Here is a 16239-nt window from a genome sequence, read left to right on the forward strand (position 1 = left end):
GGTCAAGGATGCTGCGGATGTCGTCGGTGCCGATGCGGCATTCCTGAGTACGAGACTACGAGGGAGACTGTAGATGTGTCAACGATAAAGACGTGGAACTGATTCATTGACGTATAAAGTCTGGGTCATTCTGGATCTTCCATAACAAGACATGTTCGTCTCGAGCCCGGCCTTTCACCGCAACCCGGCATTCCTCACTGCAAACCCGGCACCTTCTCGCCGCTCGCCGGCGCCCTCACAAACGGCTCCAGCGGCAAGACCTGACTCTCCGGCGTCACCCCCGCGTAGATGCGATCCCACAGCGGCCGCAGCTGCTCCGGCGTGTCCCACGCCAGCTCCTCATCTCGCAGCCAGAGGCGGACCAAGTGGCGTCTGCAAACATCTTTTGTCAGCCCAGTACTTCCTCAATTATACTCCGGTAATCATGTACGTACTGCTTCTCGGGAGAGTCCTTGAAGGACCCCCGCGCGTGGAAGATGCTCAGGTTGTTGACGAACTGGATGTCGCCGGCCTGGAACTCGAGCGCCACCGCGCTGCGCTCCGCCGTGAAGTGCAGCGCGTCCAGCGCCTCCGCCTGCGCCTCCGTGATCGGCGGGATGTCGGCGCTGCGCGGCAGACCCCAGTAGCCGGTGAAGCTGCGGCGCGCATACTGGATGATGAGCCGCTCCGGCGCGTCGTCGGCGTCGGGGCGGGCCGGCTGGTGGTAGAGCAGCGGGCGGGCCGTGTATCCGGGCGGACCCGACTTGCCGAACCTGCCACTCACATGTCAGCGCACACAACAATGTATAAGAAGCCAAGGGTTGATGCCGGCGTACTCGTCATTGTTCCAGGGCTCCGCCAGCGTCCGGATCAGGTCCGGCCGCGTCGCCGCAAGCTGGTTGTACACGTGCCCGCTGCTGGCCAGGTAGCTCTCGCCGCCCTCGGCGGCAGCCTCGAGCGCGAGCAGCGCGATGACGTCGCCCGCGTCGGTGTGGAACACCTGCTTCTCCGTCGTGTACGCCGGCGCGCCGATCTTGTGCGGGTCCACCGTCGCCGTCAGGTCCTTGATGTGCGCCAGCACCACGTCTTCGGCGGAGTCGTCCGGGCCCCGGCGGCGGGTGTCTTGCCGGCCGCGCGAAGGCGCCACGTGCGCGGCGAGGCCGGCGTACACGGCGACGCTCTCCTCGCGCGTGTAGCGCGCGACGGGCACGCCCCGGACGACCTTGAAGCCGTGTCCGCGGTGCAGCTCCCGCGAGACGTCGCGGAGGGTGGCGTGCAGCTTGGGAAGCGGGAAGGTCTCCTGGGAGATGTAGCCGAGCGGCTTCCCGAGGCCTGATGTAACAGTCAGCTGCTGTCGTTGAAGCTCTTCTTGGTGAAACGTACTCGTAAAGTGCTGCAGGGCACTGTCAATCTCGGCAATGTCCTCCTCGGTCAGCTTGTACCACCACTGGTACGTGTCCGACACGGTCGCGCCGTCCCAGACGAGCTCCGACCGCAGCTGGGTGGGGAAGCCCTCCGGCAGCGTCGCCGGCAGCGCCTCGCCCTCGACGCGCCGCTTGGTCCGCGCCTGGTACGTGTCCCAGTTCGGCGCGTACGCGATGTCGGGCTGCCCGGCCGGGCCGGCGGAGAAGACGGGCGGCGTCAGGGTAGCAGCAGCAGCCATCTTGGCGGTGGAATTTGGCAAATATTTTTTTTCTCGAGTTGATTCCGCTTCTTGTTGCGGTTAATGGCAACATATCAATGTACTGGATGGTCTTGCGACGTGCACTTTATAAGTAATCCTGTCCGTCGTCACCGGCATTGCGGGATGGAATGACGCGATTGCGCAATACTGCGGCAACCACCAACCGAGGACGCGCAAAGGACTCACTCCGATGCCATGCATGCGCCCGTCAACGGCAACTAAAATTCGTCATATGCTGCTTTACAAATCAAGCATGACGCAAAAAGCCGTTTTCGCTTCCCCGCATCTCTGTCGCTGATAAGGATAGTGTCAAGGTCGAGACAGCAACACACCGCTACGTGCAGCCAGATGTGGAATTGTATTTGCTCTCAATTTTGTGTATTTAGTCTCTCTATGTAAATTTAATTCGAAATGAATAGGCTGTTTCTACTGTCTGTCCCGTTAAAAAAAAAACATGGCCGATTTCGGCTCTGATACAGCCTGCGCTTCACATTGGCAAGCTCCCGTCTTAGACACTTATCACACTCACGGCAACCGACTGTATAAGCTCGAGCTCCTGTTCATCAACGACCGTCGCACGGGTGCTGGCGGTAGCGGCCGCTCCGGCCGCGCGTACACTGGTGGCCGCTCTGCCATAGCCGGTGCGCGCTGCTGCTGCGGCGGCGGCGAGGGCCTTGAGAACGGTACTGGTGTTGGCCGGCCTTGGTTCGCGGCCGCCGTGGTGGGCATATCCTGCGGAACTGGTCGCGAGATGGACCTCTGCGGCACCAGGTTCTTGTTTCGGCTTGTAAAGATGTTGTTGGCAGAGGGCTTGCGCTTGTAGTAGTAGAGCAGGGCGGCGCCCAGCACAAGGCTTACCAGAGCTGTGCGCTTCGAGTTAGTCGCAAGCGCAATGGGATCGAGATGGAAGGGAACAAGAGAGGCTGCGCGCTTACCTATGCTGCCGATGACGATACCGGCTTCGGCTGCGCGGTTCAAACCCGTGGACGACGTCACGGGCGTGGGCGCTGCGTCTGGCTGCTTCTCCGGCTGCGTTGAAGGGCCCGCGAGCGCCGAGGAGACGAGCGACGACGCCGACGCCGACGCGGGCGGCGTCACGATGGAGCTCGTGCTGGACGACAGAGGCGTCTCGATCAATCTTGTGCTGGGGGGAATCTGCGTCTCAATGGAGCTCGTGCTGGACGACAGCAGCGTCGCAATGGAGCTCGTGCTAGAGGACGTCGTTCTCCCAACGGATCTTACAGGCGTTGGCGTCACGATTGTGGGAAACAGCACCTGCGCACCATTCCGATTGGGCGCGCCGGTGCGTGTCGGCGAGGGCCTCTGCGGTGTTGTACTGGATGGGGACTGTAGTCGCTGTGGCTGTGTTGTGGGCAAGTTCTCGCGGGTCGGGAAGCTGTCTGAAGGGTCTGCGATTGGGTTATTCGGTGGTGGCCGGACCAGGGTGATGAACCGCCGGTCGTGATCAGTGGCGGTGACGGTGGCAGCGGCGGGTGTTGCTGAGATGCTGCCCGCTGGCGAGACGTGGAAAGAAGCAGTCAAAATCTCGATTTCTCGGTCCGTGTAAAATCCAGCCTCAGTGTATGTGGCTGTCCGTGAATCTTCTGGCGTTGAACTTTGTGCATCCTCGGCGTTCTGGCTCTTTGGATCGCCCGCTTCAGAGCCAGAAGGGCTACCACCCTCCGCGAGTTCTGATGTTTTCAAATCTTTTCTGGTTCCGCGTTAGCATTATAAGCAGGCACGTTGACTCAATGGCGTACCTTTTTACCACAGCCATGTCCATGATCTTGTTAGTGCACGTCAAACGTAGGGTCCATCTAAGTCAAAGGCAACCGGGCTGCAGAAACATCTTTAATATATTTCAAGGGCTATACAAGCTCAATTATCATATCCGATCGGCATATAACAATGCCAGGCGATAGAGTGCAAACCTTCCGGTGATGCCTTTTTTTGGCTCTTTTTGAAACGTTTCTCGGACACGGTGAGCAGTAGATAGGCGTGGTGTAGCAGCGACCCCGTGGCCCCGTACTCGGTGTTTATAAGCTGTGGGCACGTCTTGCCTCTGTATGAGAAATATTGTGTTTCAAAATCTGCCGTTTCGGTCTTTTTTGGGGGGCATCCTCGAGATTCTTGGCTGCTACGCACCTTGCGTAGGCTATATGCGTCGACTCTGCAGTCGCAAGGGTAAACAATGCGCGGACCGACCACCAGAGCTTACCCCAGGTGTCGCAAATAGGGTTTCACGCTCTGTCAAGTCAAAGATAAAAAAGATGAACCCCCCCAAACTGTCATTCACCCTTAGTCCTAGTAAGCGGGAGCAGGGAGAAACATGGTTCCTCGGACCGGAAATGACATGATCTGCGTGTGACCCTACTCGAAATTTGTCAAAATTGTAGATTTGTGGCATCGCATCCTTGGCTGCCACACAGGCGCACTTGGCGTCGGATGGTGACAAAGAGGCCACCAGTGTAGCCGCATAACAGGCTCAAAAATAGCATTTAGTCCAGAGTGTCTGGAATTTCATCTGCCGAGAATCTAATGGCAGAAATAGCCCCTCTTACATCAACCTGGAAGCGCCGTTCGTCATGATCCCTGGATCGTTGCCCTGATTGGCCGAGATGCACCTGGCTGTAGTTGGATTAAGCGCCCAGCTCAAGACCACTCTGGAGAGCCTGGTCACGGTCAGCCAATAATGAAAGTCGGCGGCGTAGCCTACCGTCTTCCTTTTTTCCGCAAAATGACACGCAATGTAGCGCTAGAAACGGGTCAGAGATGAGCGTCGATGGCGTTCTCCCTGAGCCGTGACTGGTGGTGGCTTGTCTGCAGGGCCGCTACGCGAGGCCATTCAGAAAGCGAGCGGCAAGAATCGAATACTTGAGCGAGAGGTTCCGTCCTCAACAGTTGGACATTCCTGTTCTCTATTTCTCTCTTCTTTCCTCTCAAGCACAGCCGATTTCTGCGCAGCTTCGTACTTATTTGCCCCTGCATCTTTGTTCTCACCATGTCGCAACTCAAGCATGAAATCTCGTCCTCCGACTTTGAGATCGAAGCGGAGGATCGACACATCGTGCCCAAGATCGGCTTGCTTCGAGCAGTCGATACCCTCCGCACCGGCCTCACCTTGGTGGCACTGGCGTCTGGCGCTGCGGTGCTTGGTCTTGCAGCGCATACCCTGGCTGTGTACAGGGCCACATCGCTGCCTGCCGAGTACCTGCTGCAGCTGTGGCCAGAGGACTTTGATGTCCGACCTACAAACTCGCTGATCGCCTGCGGAGTGCTAGTCCTCGTTGCCAATACCCTGGCACTCGGTATGAGCAAGGTGTCCTTCGTAAGTAGCTGTCATGAAGAATTATGTGTTCTGCTTGCTGATGATGCTGCACTAGGTCAGCTCCCGCTACATCGCCCGCTCGTCCGTCTCTGTGACTGCACCAGGGGTTGGCCTCGTAGGTGCGCTGGTGGCCATGTCCTTCTTTTACGCCGTCAATGCATCGACAAAGACCGATTCGATCCAGAGTTGGAGCTGCCGCTGGGGCGGCGTGGCCATGGATACACGCCCTCACTTTGGTACCCTTTGCAAGGAGAGCAAGGCGGCTCTTACTCTGGCAACGCTGCTTGTGCCGGTCGAGGCGCTGATTATTGGCGTTGCCGGGTACGAAGCAGTGCTGCTCCGCCGCATCAACCAAGGTCTTCATCACTGAATATGCTGGGCTGTAAATATCGACGTATTAATGATGGCGGTGATTTTCCCCGAGCGCTGCAATGAGCTATTTGGTACGCTTGCTTCTTGAGGATGTTAACTGGTTAGTAACTTCCTAGCACAATGGGCCGTTTGGGGCGCTGGATAGCCCCCTTCGGTAGTAGAAACCTTGCTTTTGTTTTGTGTCGCTGTTGTACTTTGAAGTAATGACGATATTGGATTGTTTTAATTTCGCGTCATGCTGCTCGAATTCGTTAAAAACTGAGTGAAGCACAAGGTTGCACTGCGTTAGTTTGTTGTGCAGCATCTGAATTTTGGCTGGCTGCACCACCTATGTACATAGCTTTTTGGCTGTCCTCGAAATCAGGCTTGACCCACTCGGTCAATGTCCCCCATATCTTAATCTCAACGCTACAACATCTCTCCGCCCGACCTCGAATTGTCACGATACTCGGGTCTGTTCATCTTGAAACGCAAAAAGTAAATCCCATCCGTCCTTTATTTATTTGTTTGTTACATATACTGCAGCGATATAATTGTCCCCGCTTGGCCTTGCTCACATTCACACGCGATCCTACAGCGTACCAGCCTCTCCCTCTTCCAGGCCGCCGTTTGACCTCGTTCTTTGTCGTCTGCTCTTTGTCCGAACCCTCCCTCACCCATCTGCACCTTGGCGACACCGATTTTTCTTCTTCATTTTCCTCCCTTTCCCGGTCTCGGTCCCATAAAATGGAGGTATGCCCTTGTTCTTCCTTCCCGTCGTATTGCCCTCCTCGCCCCCATGCAGCGAGATACGCGAGCAGGCTTGGCCGTGGTCGCTCCCGGGTGCTGCCAACGAGGTGACGCACGGCTGGGGATCCAATCACAAACATACCCCAGTATCGGCTTCACACGAACAGACCCAGCTAGCCCTCAGCCGTCATACGCTGCCTTGTCGCCCGCGCCGACCTGCGATGTCTCTTCCTTGTCTTTCGCTTCATTCACACACCTGCGAGTCTCGTGAGAGCCGACGACGCGCAGAGCCAAGCTGAGGTGGTCTCGCCCTCGTCGGCCCATGACACAAATTATGGCCTCTTGACCTATTTGTACTACAAGCCTTGTCGCCCAATACGTCGATATTGTCTGGGGTTCACATCGTCACTTCCGGTCATATTCAGGCCCATTCCCTGCGTCGCTCGCTGTTCCGCGCTTCTCGCCCCAGCACTATCCTTTCCTTGCGCTTTTCTCGCAGTCATCTCTCTCTCATTTCACCGGTGTTTCGTTCGTCCTTTGTCTCCCACGGCTTACCATGAGCTCTCTGCAATCTCTCCTCCTTCGCTGCAAGCGCTGCGTAAGGTCCTTCGGCCTGTCTCTGCGCAGAAAAGCACCCCGCAGATCGAGCATCGCCACCGCCCTAATCACATCCTCGGGCACACAGCAAATGAGCGCAGCACAGCTAACGCTTCAGCGAATCCACGACCAGGCTTCCGGCAATATACCCAAAAAGGATGACTCCAGAGGAGACATCATCACCGGCATCCCCGCAAAGGGCAAACCCCGCCTGCTCCTTATGGGCCAACGAAGGTACATACTTTTCCACTGTCTCAAGCATATTATGCCGGCTAACATGAATTCAGGAGCGGAAAATCATCAATTTCCAGTGTCGTCTTTCATAAACTTCCACCAAACGAGACCTTGTTCCTAGAGTCTACAGCTAGAATACAAAAAGACTCCATGGCGTAAGTTGCACGGGCTTTATCTTCCTATGGCAGCTACTAATATACCCAGATCATTCATGGAATTCCAAGTATGGGATTTTCCTGGTCAGATCGACGTCTTTGAGACGCCCAACTTTGATATGGAGGCCATCTTTGGCGAGATCGGAGCCTTAATCTGGGTTATCGACGCTCAAGATGACTACCTAGAGGCCGTCGCGCGCCTCAACACCACAATCTTGGCCCTTCAAGGAAGCTATCCCAACATTAACATTGAAGTGTTTATCCATAAAGTTGATGGGCTATCAGACGACTACAAGCTCGACATCCAGCGCGACATCACCATCCGCATCCAAGACGAGTTGTCGGATCATGGTTTTGAGAACGCGCCCGTCACCTTCCACCTCACCTCCATCTACAACCATTCCATCTTCGAGGCCTTCAGCAAGGTCATCCAAAAGCTCATCCCGCGCCTCGGTACGCTCGAGGCCATGCTGACCAACCTCTGCCGCACCTGTCGCTTCGAGAAGGCGTACCTATTCGATGTTATGTCCAAGATCTACATCGCTACCGACAGCTCGGCCGCCGACATGGCCAGCTACGAGATCTGCAGCGACTATATCGACGTCATCATCGACATCACCGAGGTCTACGGCACGTGGCAGCGCAGCGATGAGAGCCGCGCGCGCCTCGAGGGCGAGCCCCTCCACATGAAGCTCGAGGACCAGGTCGGCTGCGCGACTGCCGAGAGCTGTCTCGTTCTGCACGACAGCAACAAGCCCATCATGCTTCGCGAGGTTGACCGCTACCTCGCCCTCGTCGCCATCATGACGGACGACTCGTACGAGAAGATGCCCCTGGTTAATATGAATGTCGAGACCGTCGTCGAAGGCATCACCGAGTTTTTCAAAATCACGAAGCCCAAACCTCAGGGCCAACAGTAGTGTGGAGAACTAAGTAGCAATTATGTCTCAAAAAAATCATAATAATCATGTAAAGCTCATATTTGAGGTTGCCCATGAGCCTGGTGGTTGCAGGATGTTTCTATGCTGCCGTGTCGTTATCATCAAGGAGGGTAAAGGTGCGCCAGGTCGTCCTGTTGCTGGCGAGCAAGCATATGCGAGCCGCGATCTGGCCCTGGACGTCATGCTCGCCGTGCACCTCCATCCGCACCGGCCGCATCGCGCATTCTTCTGGCAAACGGCACTCAGTGCCTCCCGTCGCGGCAAGCGGCATGCCCCTGATGGAGTCTGGGGCTGCGTCCTCGACGTACGGCTCATACAGCGTGGCATCCGATTCAACAGGAACCGTAAACATGGCGGGCTTGCTAGGGTCTGCGGCTGCGTTAGAAGGTTGAAAACGGTCAAGAATGAAAACCAAATCTCTTGATTTACCTGTGCTGGTGCAAAGAAGTACGAGGGTCGTTGCATCAATGAAGCCGAGGTCGATGAGAGACGAGTCGCCGAGGTCGATGCAGCGAGATGACAGGCTCCGGTTCAAGCTGATGCCGTTAACCACACTCAACTCCGCCCGGAACACATATACTGTATGCAAAAGTTAGCTCAAAATGTCAACTGACAAACGCTTCCTCATCCCACCTTTGTTGGCCGTCTCTTTGGAAGCGAGAGCCGTGTACACCGTTCCGCCACCGGCCCCCGCAGCCGCCTCCGCCATCTTGACATCCATCTTGGTGATCGGCGCGCCGATTTTCAGCCTCATCGGGACGCCGAAGCGGACGCTGCGCTTCTTGGCGTCCGCCACGTCCTTGAAGATGCGGCCCGTCCACGTGCTCGCGTAGTTCATCAAGAAGTCCACCTGCGGCAGCGCCTTCATCGCCGGCTGGCCAGCCTCGGCCTTCTTGAGCTGCCTGTCGAGGACCTCGAGCAGGCTCAGCCCGTCCTCCGCGTGCGCCCAGTCGGCCTCGTAGTCCTCGCGGGGCACCGCTGCGAAGAAGGCGTCGAGCGGCCCGCCAGTCAGGTACCGCTCGATGTAGGTCAGGACGCGCGAGGTGTCGAGGGTGGCCTCGCGCTCGGTGAGCTCGTCGGCGCCGGTCGAGGCGAGGCGGTCGATCTGGAAGCGCAGCCAGCCGGAGAAGGCGGCAAAGTGCTCGAGCTCGTCCATGACGTGCAGCAGGATGCGGTGGCCGACGAGGCTTAGGCAGCCGACGACGTCGAGGACGCGGCCAACCTGCGTCGCGGTGAAGCCGAGGTCGTCGCGCGTGTCGTAGAACTGCGCGAAGCCGCGGAGGCGACTCAGGATGACGGAGCAGCGCTCCAGTCCGGGGAGGAGGTTCTCATGCACTAGGTTTCGAAGACCTTCCAGGCCGGCCGTGACAGCCTTGTCCCATCTTTTGTGTCCCTGTGTAGCAGATTAGCAAAGATAGAATATCTTTATTATGGCGCCGTGGGTGCTCTACATACTCTCTCGGCAACGCTGTCCACTAGCCACTCGCGCAACGGCTCGTACGCGTGGCCAGTCACGGCAGTGTGATAGAGAGCCGCGACAATAGTTCTAGGTCCGCTCTGCATCTCTGACAGGTCGCCCTGGACGCTCTGCAAGAACCTCTTCGGGAGTTCTCGTGCGTTCTTCCACTCGGTCAGCATGTGCAGCTGCGTCTGCTTAAGATAGCGCAGCAGCGTCTGGAGTGTCGTGAGCTTCGAAGCGAGCAGCGACAAGTTTATGGGCGATGAAGAGACAAATGGGAGGTCTACAGGGACCAGATGTATCTCAGAAGGGTTATTCGTGTCGTCCGCCATAAGCAGCGCCTGCGTGGACATGGTCGGGCATGCGGCGTGCAGGACGAGACGCGGTGCGATGAGGGCTCCAAGGCTAGGGGCGGTAAATACGCCTATCACGAAGGAATCATAGATACTGAGGTGCAGTTGCCCATCGCTAGTCCCAACCACCATAATGTTGACTTGGTCGTATGCAGAGCGCTTGGGTGTCTGGAAGAGAAACTCAATTCCTGTCCGCAGCGTGAATACTGTGGCATCATCTCTAGGCGGAGAGTTAGTATTTACAATTGGGATCACGTAACATTGCGCTCACCCAGCTCCTGCACTGGCAGTTGGCAGCGGACTGATTTTGGGCAGCGCCGTGTCCACCTCGAGAAAGGTCAACTCTTGAGGGAGGTCCAAGGCGCCGGAACCATTGTCCAATATCAGTTCATCCAGCAGCTTCTCGCCTGATTTCGGCGCGTTTTTGCCAGGCTTCTTGTTGATCAAACTGGTGGTCCAACCAATATGTGTTATTTTGGCGGCGTCGTCGTTGCAGATATGCATCTGGTGAACCGCCTTGTTGTTCTCCAAGCCCATGATGCGTACCGCCCCATCGCTCCAGCCAACGGCAAGGAACTGGCCTACATCACCTTGATTAGTTCAACTTGTGTGGGCTTGCGCAATTCACGCCGGTTTGGCGCAGAATGCTTCGCTTACCGTCTGGCTTCCACGTCACGGCTAGGGCATCCGGGGCCTTTGAGCCTAGCGGCCCAAGCTGATGAATCTTGGAGACAGCCTGGTTCGGCGGGCGGTATATAAACAGGTTCTTATCTGAACCGTCCCATGTCGCCGACAAATCGAGTGTGGGACAGCTGACTGGAAATCCGGTTGGCGCTTTGAATTCAAACTCGGCCTCGCTGAGCAGTCGCAACGACGCGTCGCCCGCCATGGCCACTTGCGCAATTCTAGCCAGACGCGTCGATACTTGGCTTCTGTGAAGACTTTGACATCCCTATCAACCAGAAAATACGTTTTATCAGCGATTTAGCGCGAAATCCACAAGTCTGTTGCTGTGATTGCGGGTTGTTGCGATGGTAAACTTCAGTGTAGCATTGAAGTGGGTTGTGCTTGACACCAGCCCACTTCTGCAGGGAAACCTGTCAACCAACAGGCAGCCAACAATGGTAGCCACCAGTCATCGGAACGGTTCGAAATACTCTTTAAAAATCGAAACATGCACCTAGCATATGGATTCTTGTTTCATTGTTCATTGCGCCATTAATATCTAGATCTCAGCAGCATGCGTCTACAGTCACTGCATACCTCCTGCTTGCTACATATCTGCCGTTCCAACACCTTTTGCCCTAAGTCCTGTCTATTCGATTGAGAAATTGTCCGCATTCGACTTGATCTCCTTGGAGAATGTCACTTCCTCCTCTTCTTCAATGAGAGAGACAGAAGAAACCTATTCATCATTAGCGCGAATACATGGCGGAGTGCATTGCGAAAGGGCTTACATCAACATCGACATATGGCGTGGTCTTGCTAAATCGAACGTGCATGGGGAAGAAGTCGTTTTCGTCAGCAGTCTCGGCCTCAAATTCGAAAGCACCGCTGGGGTTCTCGTCATCCACACTGCCAATGTTCCACTCTAACATGTCGCCAGCGACTTCATAGGAAGCGTCAAAGCTAGAAACCACGGGCTCACTACCTTGGTAGGGAATCATGACGCTGACATCGCGAAGAGCGTCGCCGCCAGTAAGTTCGTATTCGACAGTGATGTTATACTTGGATGAATCCTTGTTGATCCAGACAGTAAATGTAATAGGGCAGGTCGCAGGGTCGTCCGTCTTGGGGGTCGCTCTCCAGCGCAAAACGCCAACGGCATTGTTGACGGGGAACCCACGCGCCGTGTTGCTCATCTGAATAACTTTGGAATTGTTGAAGATGTTACGGTCGACATTGGGGTGTGTGCGGAACTGAGCGCCGTGAGATGGCACCGCTTGCAGAGCCAGTTTGATCTTCGTCATGCTAGCTTCCGAAACCCGCAATGTCAGATCACCGGTAACAGCAAGAGACTGCACAGCACCTTCACGGGATAGAGTAGCATTGATAGACTCGGAGATGGTGACGTGAATGGCGTCACGGTCCATGGTGGAGGAGACACGGGGTTCGGCTGGCGCAGCGGAGGCGGGGGGTGCAGGTGCTACCAGGGGCGTATCGTCAACCTCACCACCCATATCGCCGCGCACGCGCTCAAACATGTCGGTAGTCTTGGACTTCTTGCCAAGTTGCATGCCCTTGCCTTTCGGCGCGGATGCCCTGTTTTCACGTTAGGACCTCGATATAAAGTTGGCAGCAGCTTGCTACGTACTTGGTATATGTTTTGTTCTTCTCGGCCTCGTATGAGTCGTATGAGTTGGCTGCGTTCGATGAAGGGGATTGGTATGTCTGGTACGTGGGAGCGCGCGGCACGCTGGTGCGAGAGGTGCCGAGGCGAGCGGCATCCTTGCGTTGCATCTCCAGCTGCTTGGCCTTGCGCTTGCGTTCTTCGGTGGCCTCGAGCTCTTTGTTCTACAAATTACGGGCAGTCAGCATTGAAGGTCCAAATGTGATTGGAAGCAAAAGGCACATACTCTGGCGATGATTTCCTGGACGCGCTCTTCGTGGCTCTCCATCTCCAGGAAAGTTCGGATCTGGCTGATGGTCAGGTTTTCGCGATAGCCCAGAGTGACAATCTCGTCGAAGGCGCTAAGCAGTTCGTATGCATTTCGGAGAATCTCTCTCTCGTCCAAAGTCCGGCAGGCGCTGGCCACGACTTGGGCAAAGAGCTGCAGTGAATTGATGTCTTGCAAAATGTTGGATTGGCGGTTGGTAATGAGCACCATGTAAAGCTCGTCTAGCGGCTGGTAGACGAAGCGCACATTGTCCTGTTCAACGGTCGTATGCTGCGTGCCGCTATCGGTAAGCTTCGGGAGGGATGCCAGGAGTGCCTCTATTCTCGATCGTGGCATGTCACGAAACTGCCTCGAGAGGACAGCTTTCCCACCACGGGTACAGATTGAAGCTGCGAGGACAACCTGCGTCGCCGTTAGCAGAAAACCCGGCATAGGAACAATTCCGAAAAAGGGCGCACCATCTTGAATTCTTTTTGCAGGGGCCTGGTTGCAGTGATGTTGTCAATGACGACCAATATGGAGGAATCAATATGCCCACGCTGAATCCAGGAGCTGGCCAATATTAGGCCAGGTGTGCGAAAGTGGGGGGAAGCAAGGAATCATGGTGGGCGAGTTGAGCAGCCAGGTTAAGTTTAGTAGGCAGCATACCAGTGGGTGTGGCACACGCACTATGGTGGGTGGTGTGGCGGACTTTGGAGTCTGGCAGGTGGCACAGATTAGGGGGATTCTGCCGCGCTAACCTTTTTAGAAGGGCGGTCGCGCAAATGTCCAGCCCCAGGCGGCAACAAGGTCAAGAAACGCTTTCACGTTGTTCATCTTCATCTCGTCACAAAGCGCCAAACGAAACTCAGTTCTCGCAAGCCCTTATAAGAAACTAAGCGGATGCCGAACTTACTCTTTTCTTGTCCACATTACTTCTGCGATCAACATACTCGACGCATAAGTACTTTGGAACCCCCTTTTATTACGCAGCACGGCCTTGCAAACACGTCTGGACTTTCAATCACCTCGAACCACCGCAAGTTTCCTAACTTACAGGGCTTTGAGCTCTTGTATTAAATACGTGGCACGGAGCATCGACCGATAACTCTGACCTGGAGGTTCTCTCCCCTGCATCACAAACGTCGAGATGGACATCGACGCGATACAACAGCCCTCTCTCGAGGTGCATATGGACGACGATCTCATCAACTACGACAGTGACGCGGTGGATTACTCCCTCGCTGCGGACCAAGATCTCGGAAATGGAGCGACCGCCGAAGCTTTTGAAGGTGACCAGGCTAGCGCTAAATCCAACTACCAGAGTGGCGACAACCCCACGAAGGAGGATCCTGAGCACCAACCCATGGATAACCCTGCGCAGCCTATCGATGCCACATTCGAGGAAAGCACAGACGAACAGCATACTATAGAGCAGGCGACCGAGACTGAAGTACCGCTCGATGCCGATGCCGCCGATGCTGCGCTCGACTCGCTGACAGAAACTGTGGCTGACGAGATTGATTATGGCCTTGGAGAGGTCGACTACAATGAGGAGAAGCATGCCGAGGTAGGCAATGAGTTCTATATCGCAGAAGCTGTCCAAGGCGACGGCGTGAATGTCGAAGTAGACATTCTTGAAGAGAATACTGAAATTAGTTGGGAGGATGATGATGCTGATCATGTGGAAATCGAGGCTGAGGCTGAGAAGGAAGGACATGAGGAAGAGGATCAGCATTCTGCACAAACGGAGGCTGTGCAGCCGGGCGATTTGACTGAAAAAGCAAACGCAGAGGCTGAGGAGACTGAGAGCAGAGATCATCGTCAGGACGAGCTGCAAGCACTGGAAAACGTCATCTCCTGGGATGGCAGTATGGATGCGGCTGGTAATCTTCAGCCTGATAATGCTGATTCCCAGTTTCCTACTATCACAGTGCAGTACCAAGGAGACGAATTTCCGTTCTTGTCATCTGGCAGCGAAGGCTTCTTCTCTGAACTGTCCATCCTCGATGATAGCATGCAGCAGGTCTTTAGTGGGTTTCGTTCACAGCTCAAAAATGAAGTGACAGCTGAAGATGAGTTGGTCTTTCAAATTGACGAGCTTGGTTTGGAGTTCACAGAGGTAAGCGACGCCTGAAACAACTGTTAAGAGACAAGCTAACATGATGATAGTCAAATCTCTCGCATAGCTTGACAATGCGTCAAATTTTGGAGGTGTTTGAGCTTCTCATTAAGAATGAGGACCCGGATGGCCGCCGAACTTTGTATACCTACCTTTTCACGAGAGTCAACAGTGCGAGAAGGTACGATTTCCTAGTGGAAAGCGCCACCGCAGGCAAGGGCCTCGAAGAGATTCAACATCTCTTTTCGCAGCATTCATTCCGCAACGATAGCGATGCCGACAACGCAGATGACAGTGCATCGACTAGTGAACATGCCGAAGGCCACGACGAAGAAGCATATGGGCATGACGGCCAAGCTGAACAGGGCGACGACGACGATCATCATGATGAAGACTATGAAGAATATGCCAAGGAGGATGTTGAACAATACGCAGAAAAGGCTGGCGAAGAGCACGACGAGGAATACCATGAAGATTCTGAAGGTGACCACCAAGCTGTCGACTTTTTCGATGAGGCTGTTCCAGAGGAAACTGAAATGTCGCATGCGGATGATTTAGCCAAGGACGCAGACTCGCCCGACAATGTTGACGCAGATGAGCATGACAACAACTTCGCCCATGAGCACAGCAGTACGACTAGCACACTTCAAGGTGACGCTGATGGCACTGCTCTTGCCGATGATGAAACTGCTGTCGACGCCGAAGCCGAGGGCCCAGTGTTTGTCACGGGGGCAAACGACGATGCTGAAATTGATTGGCGTGATGAAGATGAGAGTGAATTAGTTGGCGACGGGGGGTCAGTAACCGGCAAGCGTTCTCGTGATGACAACGAGGAGCCCGATGTGGATGACGAAATTGGTAAGTTGAAGCATGCGCAGTCTGGCTGGTCTCTAAGTGTCTGCTAACTATGGGGTAGACTTCAAACGTCGACGACCTTGATCCACGTCTTTACTAACAAGCAGCAATTGCAATAACATGCCGAACTTGGCAAATACTCAACACACGGAAACTACGTATCAAAGCGCACAGCGCCATAAACCCCATCAAAACAAAGTCACTCGCCTTCCGAAACCTGCAAGATTTGCCAAGAAGAGCGATAGGTAAAGTTCACGGCCAGCCGGCCACTACTAACCCATAGGACAGCAGCCTGTTTTCTTTTTCACCAGCTTATGCGACATCACGGCGCGATGACGGTAACACTATTGCTCCCTTTTTTTCTTATACCCTTTACCCCCCCCTGGAGCAGCGCGACTGCGACGCCACTCAGTAGTTTGGTTTTGGGAGGACATTTTTGTACAGTTGATGGTTATTTTAATAGCCGGGTCATGACGAGATGCATTCTTCTGACATCCGTTCGTTGGACCCGGAGGAGAAGACCATATACGAATGGAACACGGCGTTGGGTGGACCTGTAACCTTGAATTTAGCGGCTTGGGAATTCTGCGGGAGCGAGATCTAGCCTAGTACTGTTGTTTGCCTGATACTTTTTGACACTCGGGCGAGTCGGGCCGGACCGTCCTCTGTTGATTCGGATACTAGTACCCCGTACTTTTACATAGGCTCTCTGACAGGAACATTCCTGTTCCGTCTGGCGAGTTTAATTTACAAGTACTTGGTACTCTGTTTTTAAAAGAAACAAGCTTCCACATAATTATTACTTGCTAGAAAGTGTTTCCTTTGTCCTTTGGC

General features: G+C 54.8%; 7 protein-coding genes across 7 annotated transcripts; 3 read left to right on the top strand and 4 right to left on the bottom strand.

Annotated features, from left to right (window-relative positions):
* Nucleotides 1-194: 194 nt before the first annotated feature.
* Nucleotides 195-1642, bottom strand: ISF_06567 (taurine catabolism dioxygenase; the record flags this gene model as incomplete). The annotated part of the gene is made up of 4 exons (XM_018850171.1): nt 195-372; nt 435-752; nt 816-1311; nt 1363-1642. 4 exons carry the CDS (start codon nt 1640-1642, stop codon nt 195-197), a joined length of 1272 nt encoding a protein of 423 aa, XP_018702659.1.
* Nucleotides 1643-2188: 546 nt separating this feature from the next.
* On the bottom strand, nt 2189-3446 carry ISF_06568 (hypothetical protein; the record flags this gene model as incomplete). Its single annotated transcript, XM_018850172.1, has 3 exons — nt 2189-2526; nt 2599-3374; nt 3424-3446. 3 exons carry the CDS (start codon nt 3444-3446, stop codon nt 2189-2191), a joined length of 1137 nt encoding a protein of 378 aa, XP_018702660.1.
* A 1218-nt stretch (nt 3447-4664) lies between these two features.
* On the top strand, nt 4665-5361 carry ISF_06569 (hypothetical protein; the record flags this gene model as incomplete). The annotated part of the gene is made up of 2 exons (XM_018850173.1): nt 4665-4991; nt 5047-5361. The coding sequence occupies 2 exons, from the start codon at nt 4665-4667 to the stop codon at nt 5359-5361; spliced, it is 642 nt and encodes a 213-aa protein (XP_018702661.1).
* Nucleotides 5362-6648: 1287 nt separating this feature from the next.
* Nucleotides 6649-7998, top strand: ISF_06570 (Gtr1/RagA G domain containing protein; the record flags this gene model as incomplete). The annotated part of the gene is made up of 3 exons (XM_018850174.1): nt 6649-6923; nt 6977-7078; nt 7128-7998. The coding sequence occupies 3 exons, from the start codon at nt 6649-6651 to the stop codon at nt 7996-7998; spliced, it is 1248 nt and encodes a 415-aa protein (XP_018702662.1).
* Nucleotides 7999-8098: 100 nt separating this feature from the next.
* Nucleotides 8099-10720, bottom strand: ISF_06571 (anaphase-promoting complex component Cut20/Apc4; the record flags this gene model as incomplete). Its single annotated transcript, XM_018850175.1, has 6 exons — nt 8099-8388; nt 8449-8598; nt 8653-9412; nt 9475-10051; nt 10103-10412; nt 10489-10720. The coding sequence occupies 6 exons, from the start codon at nt 10718-10720 to the stop codon at nt 8099-8101; spliced, it is 2319 nt and encodes a 772-aa protein (XP_018702663.1).
* Nucleotides 10721-11146: 426 nt separating this feature from the next.
* ISF_06572 (Clathrin adaptor, mu subunit) lies at nt 11147-12785 on the bottom strand (the record flags this gene model as incomplete). Its single annotated transcript, XM_018850176.1, has 4 exons — nt 11147-11236; nt 11289-12093; nt 12146-12345; nt 12408-12785. The coding sequence occupies 4 exons, from the start codon at nt 12783-12785 to the stop codon at nt 11147-11149; spliced, it is 1473 nt and encodes a 490-aa protein (XP_018702664.1).
* A 793-nt stretch (nt 12786-13578) lies between these two features.
* On the top strand, nt 13579-15489 carry ISF_06573 (putative protein family UPF0646; the record flags this gene model as incomplete). Its single annotated transcript, XM_018850177.1, has 3 exons — nt 13579-14550; nt 14601-15408; nt 15467-15489. The coding sequence occupies 3 exons, from the start codon at nt 13579-13581 to the stop codon at nt 15487-15489; spliced, it is 1803 nt and encodes a 600-aa protein (XP_018702665.1).
* Nucleotides 15490-16239: the final 750 nt, after the last annotated feature.

This window comes from Cordyceps fumosorosea, assembly GCF_001636725.1.
Source record: "Cordyceps fumosorosea ARSEF 2679 chromosome Unknown scaffold_17, whole genome shotgun sequence".
NCBI lineage: Eukaryota > Fungi > Ascomycota > Sordariomycetes > Hypocreales > Cordycipitaceae > Cordyceps > Cordyceps fumosorosea.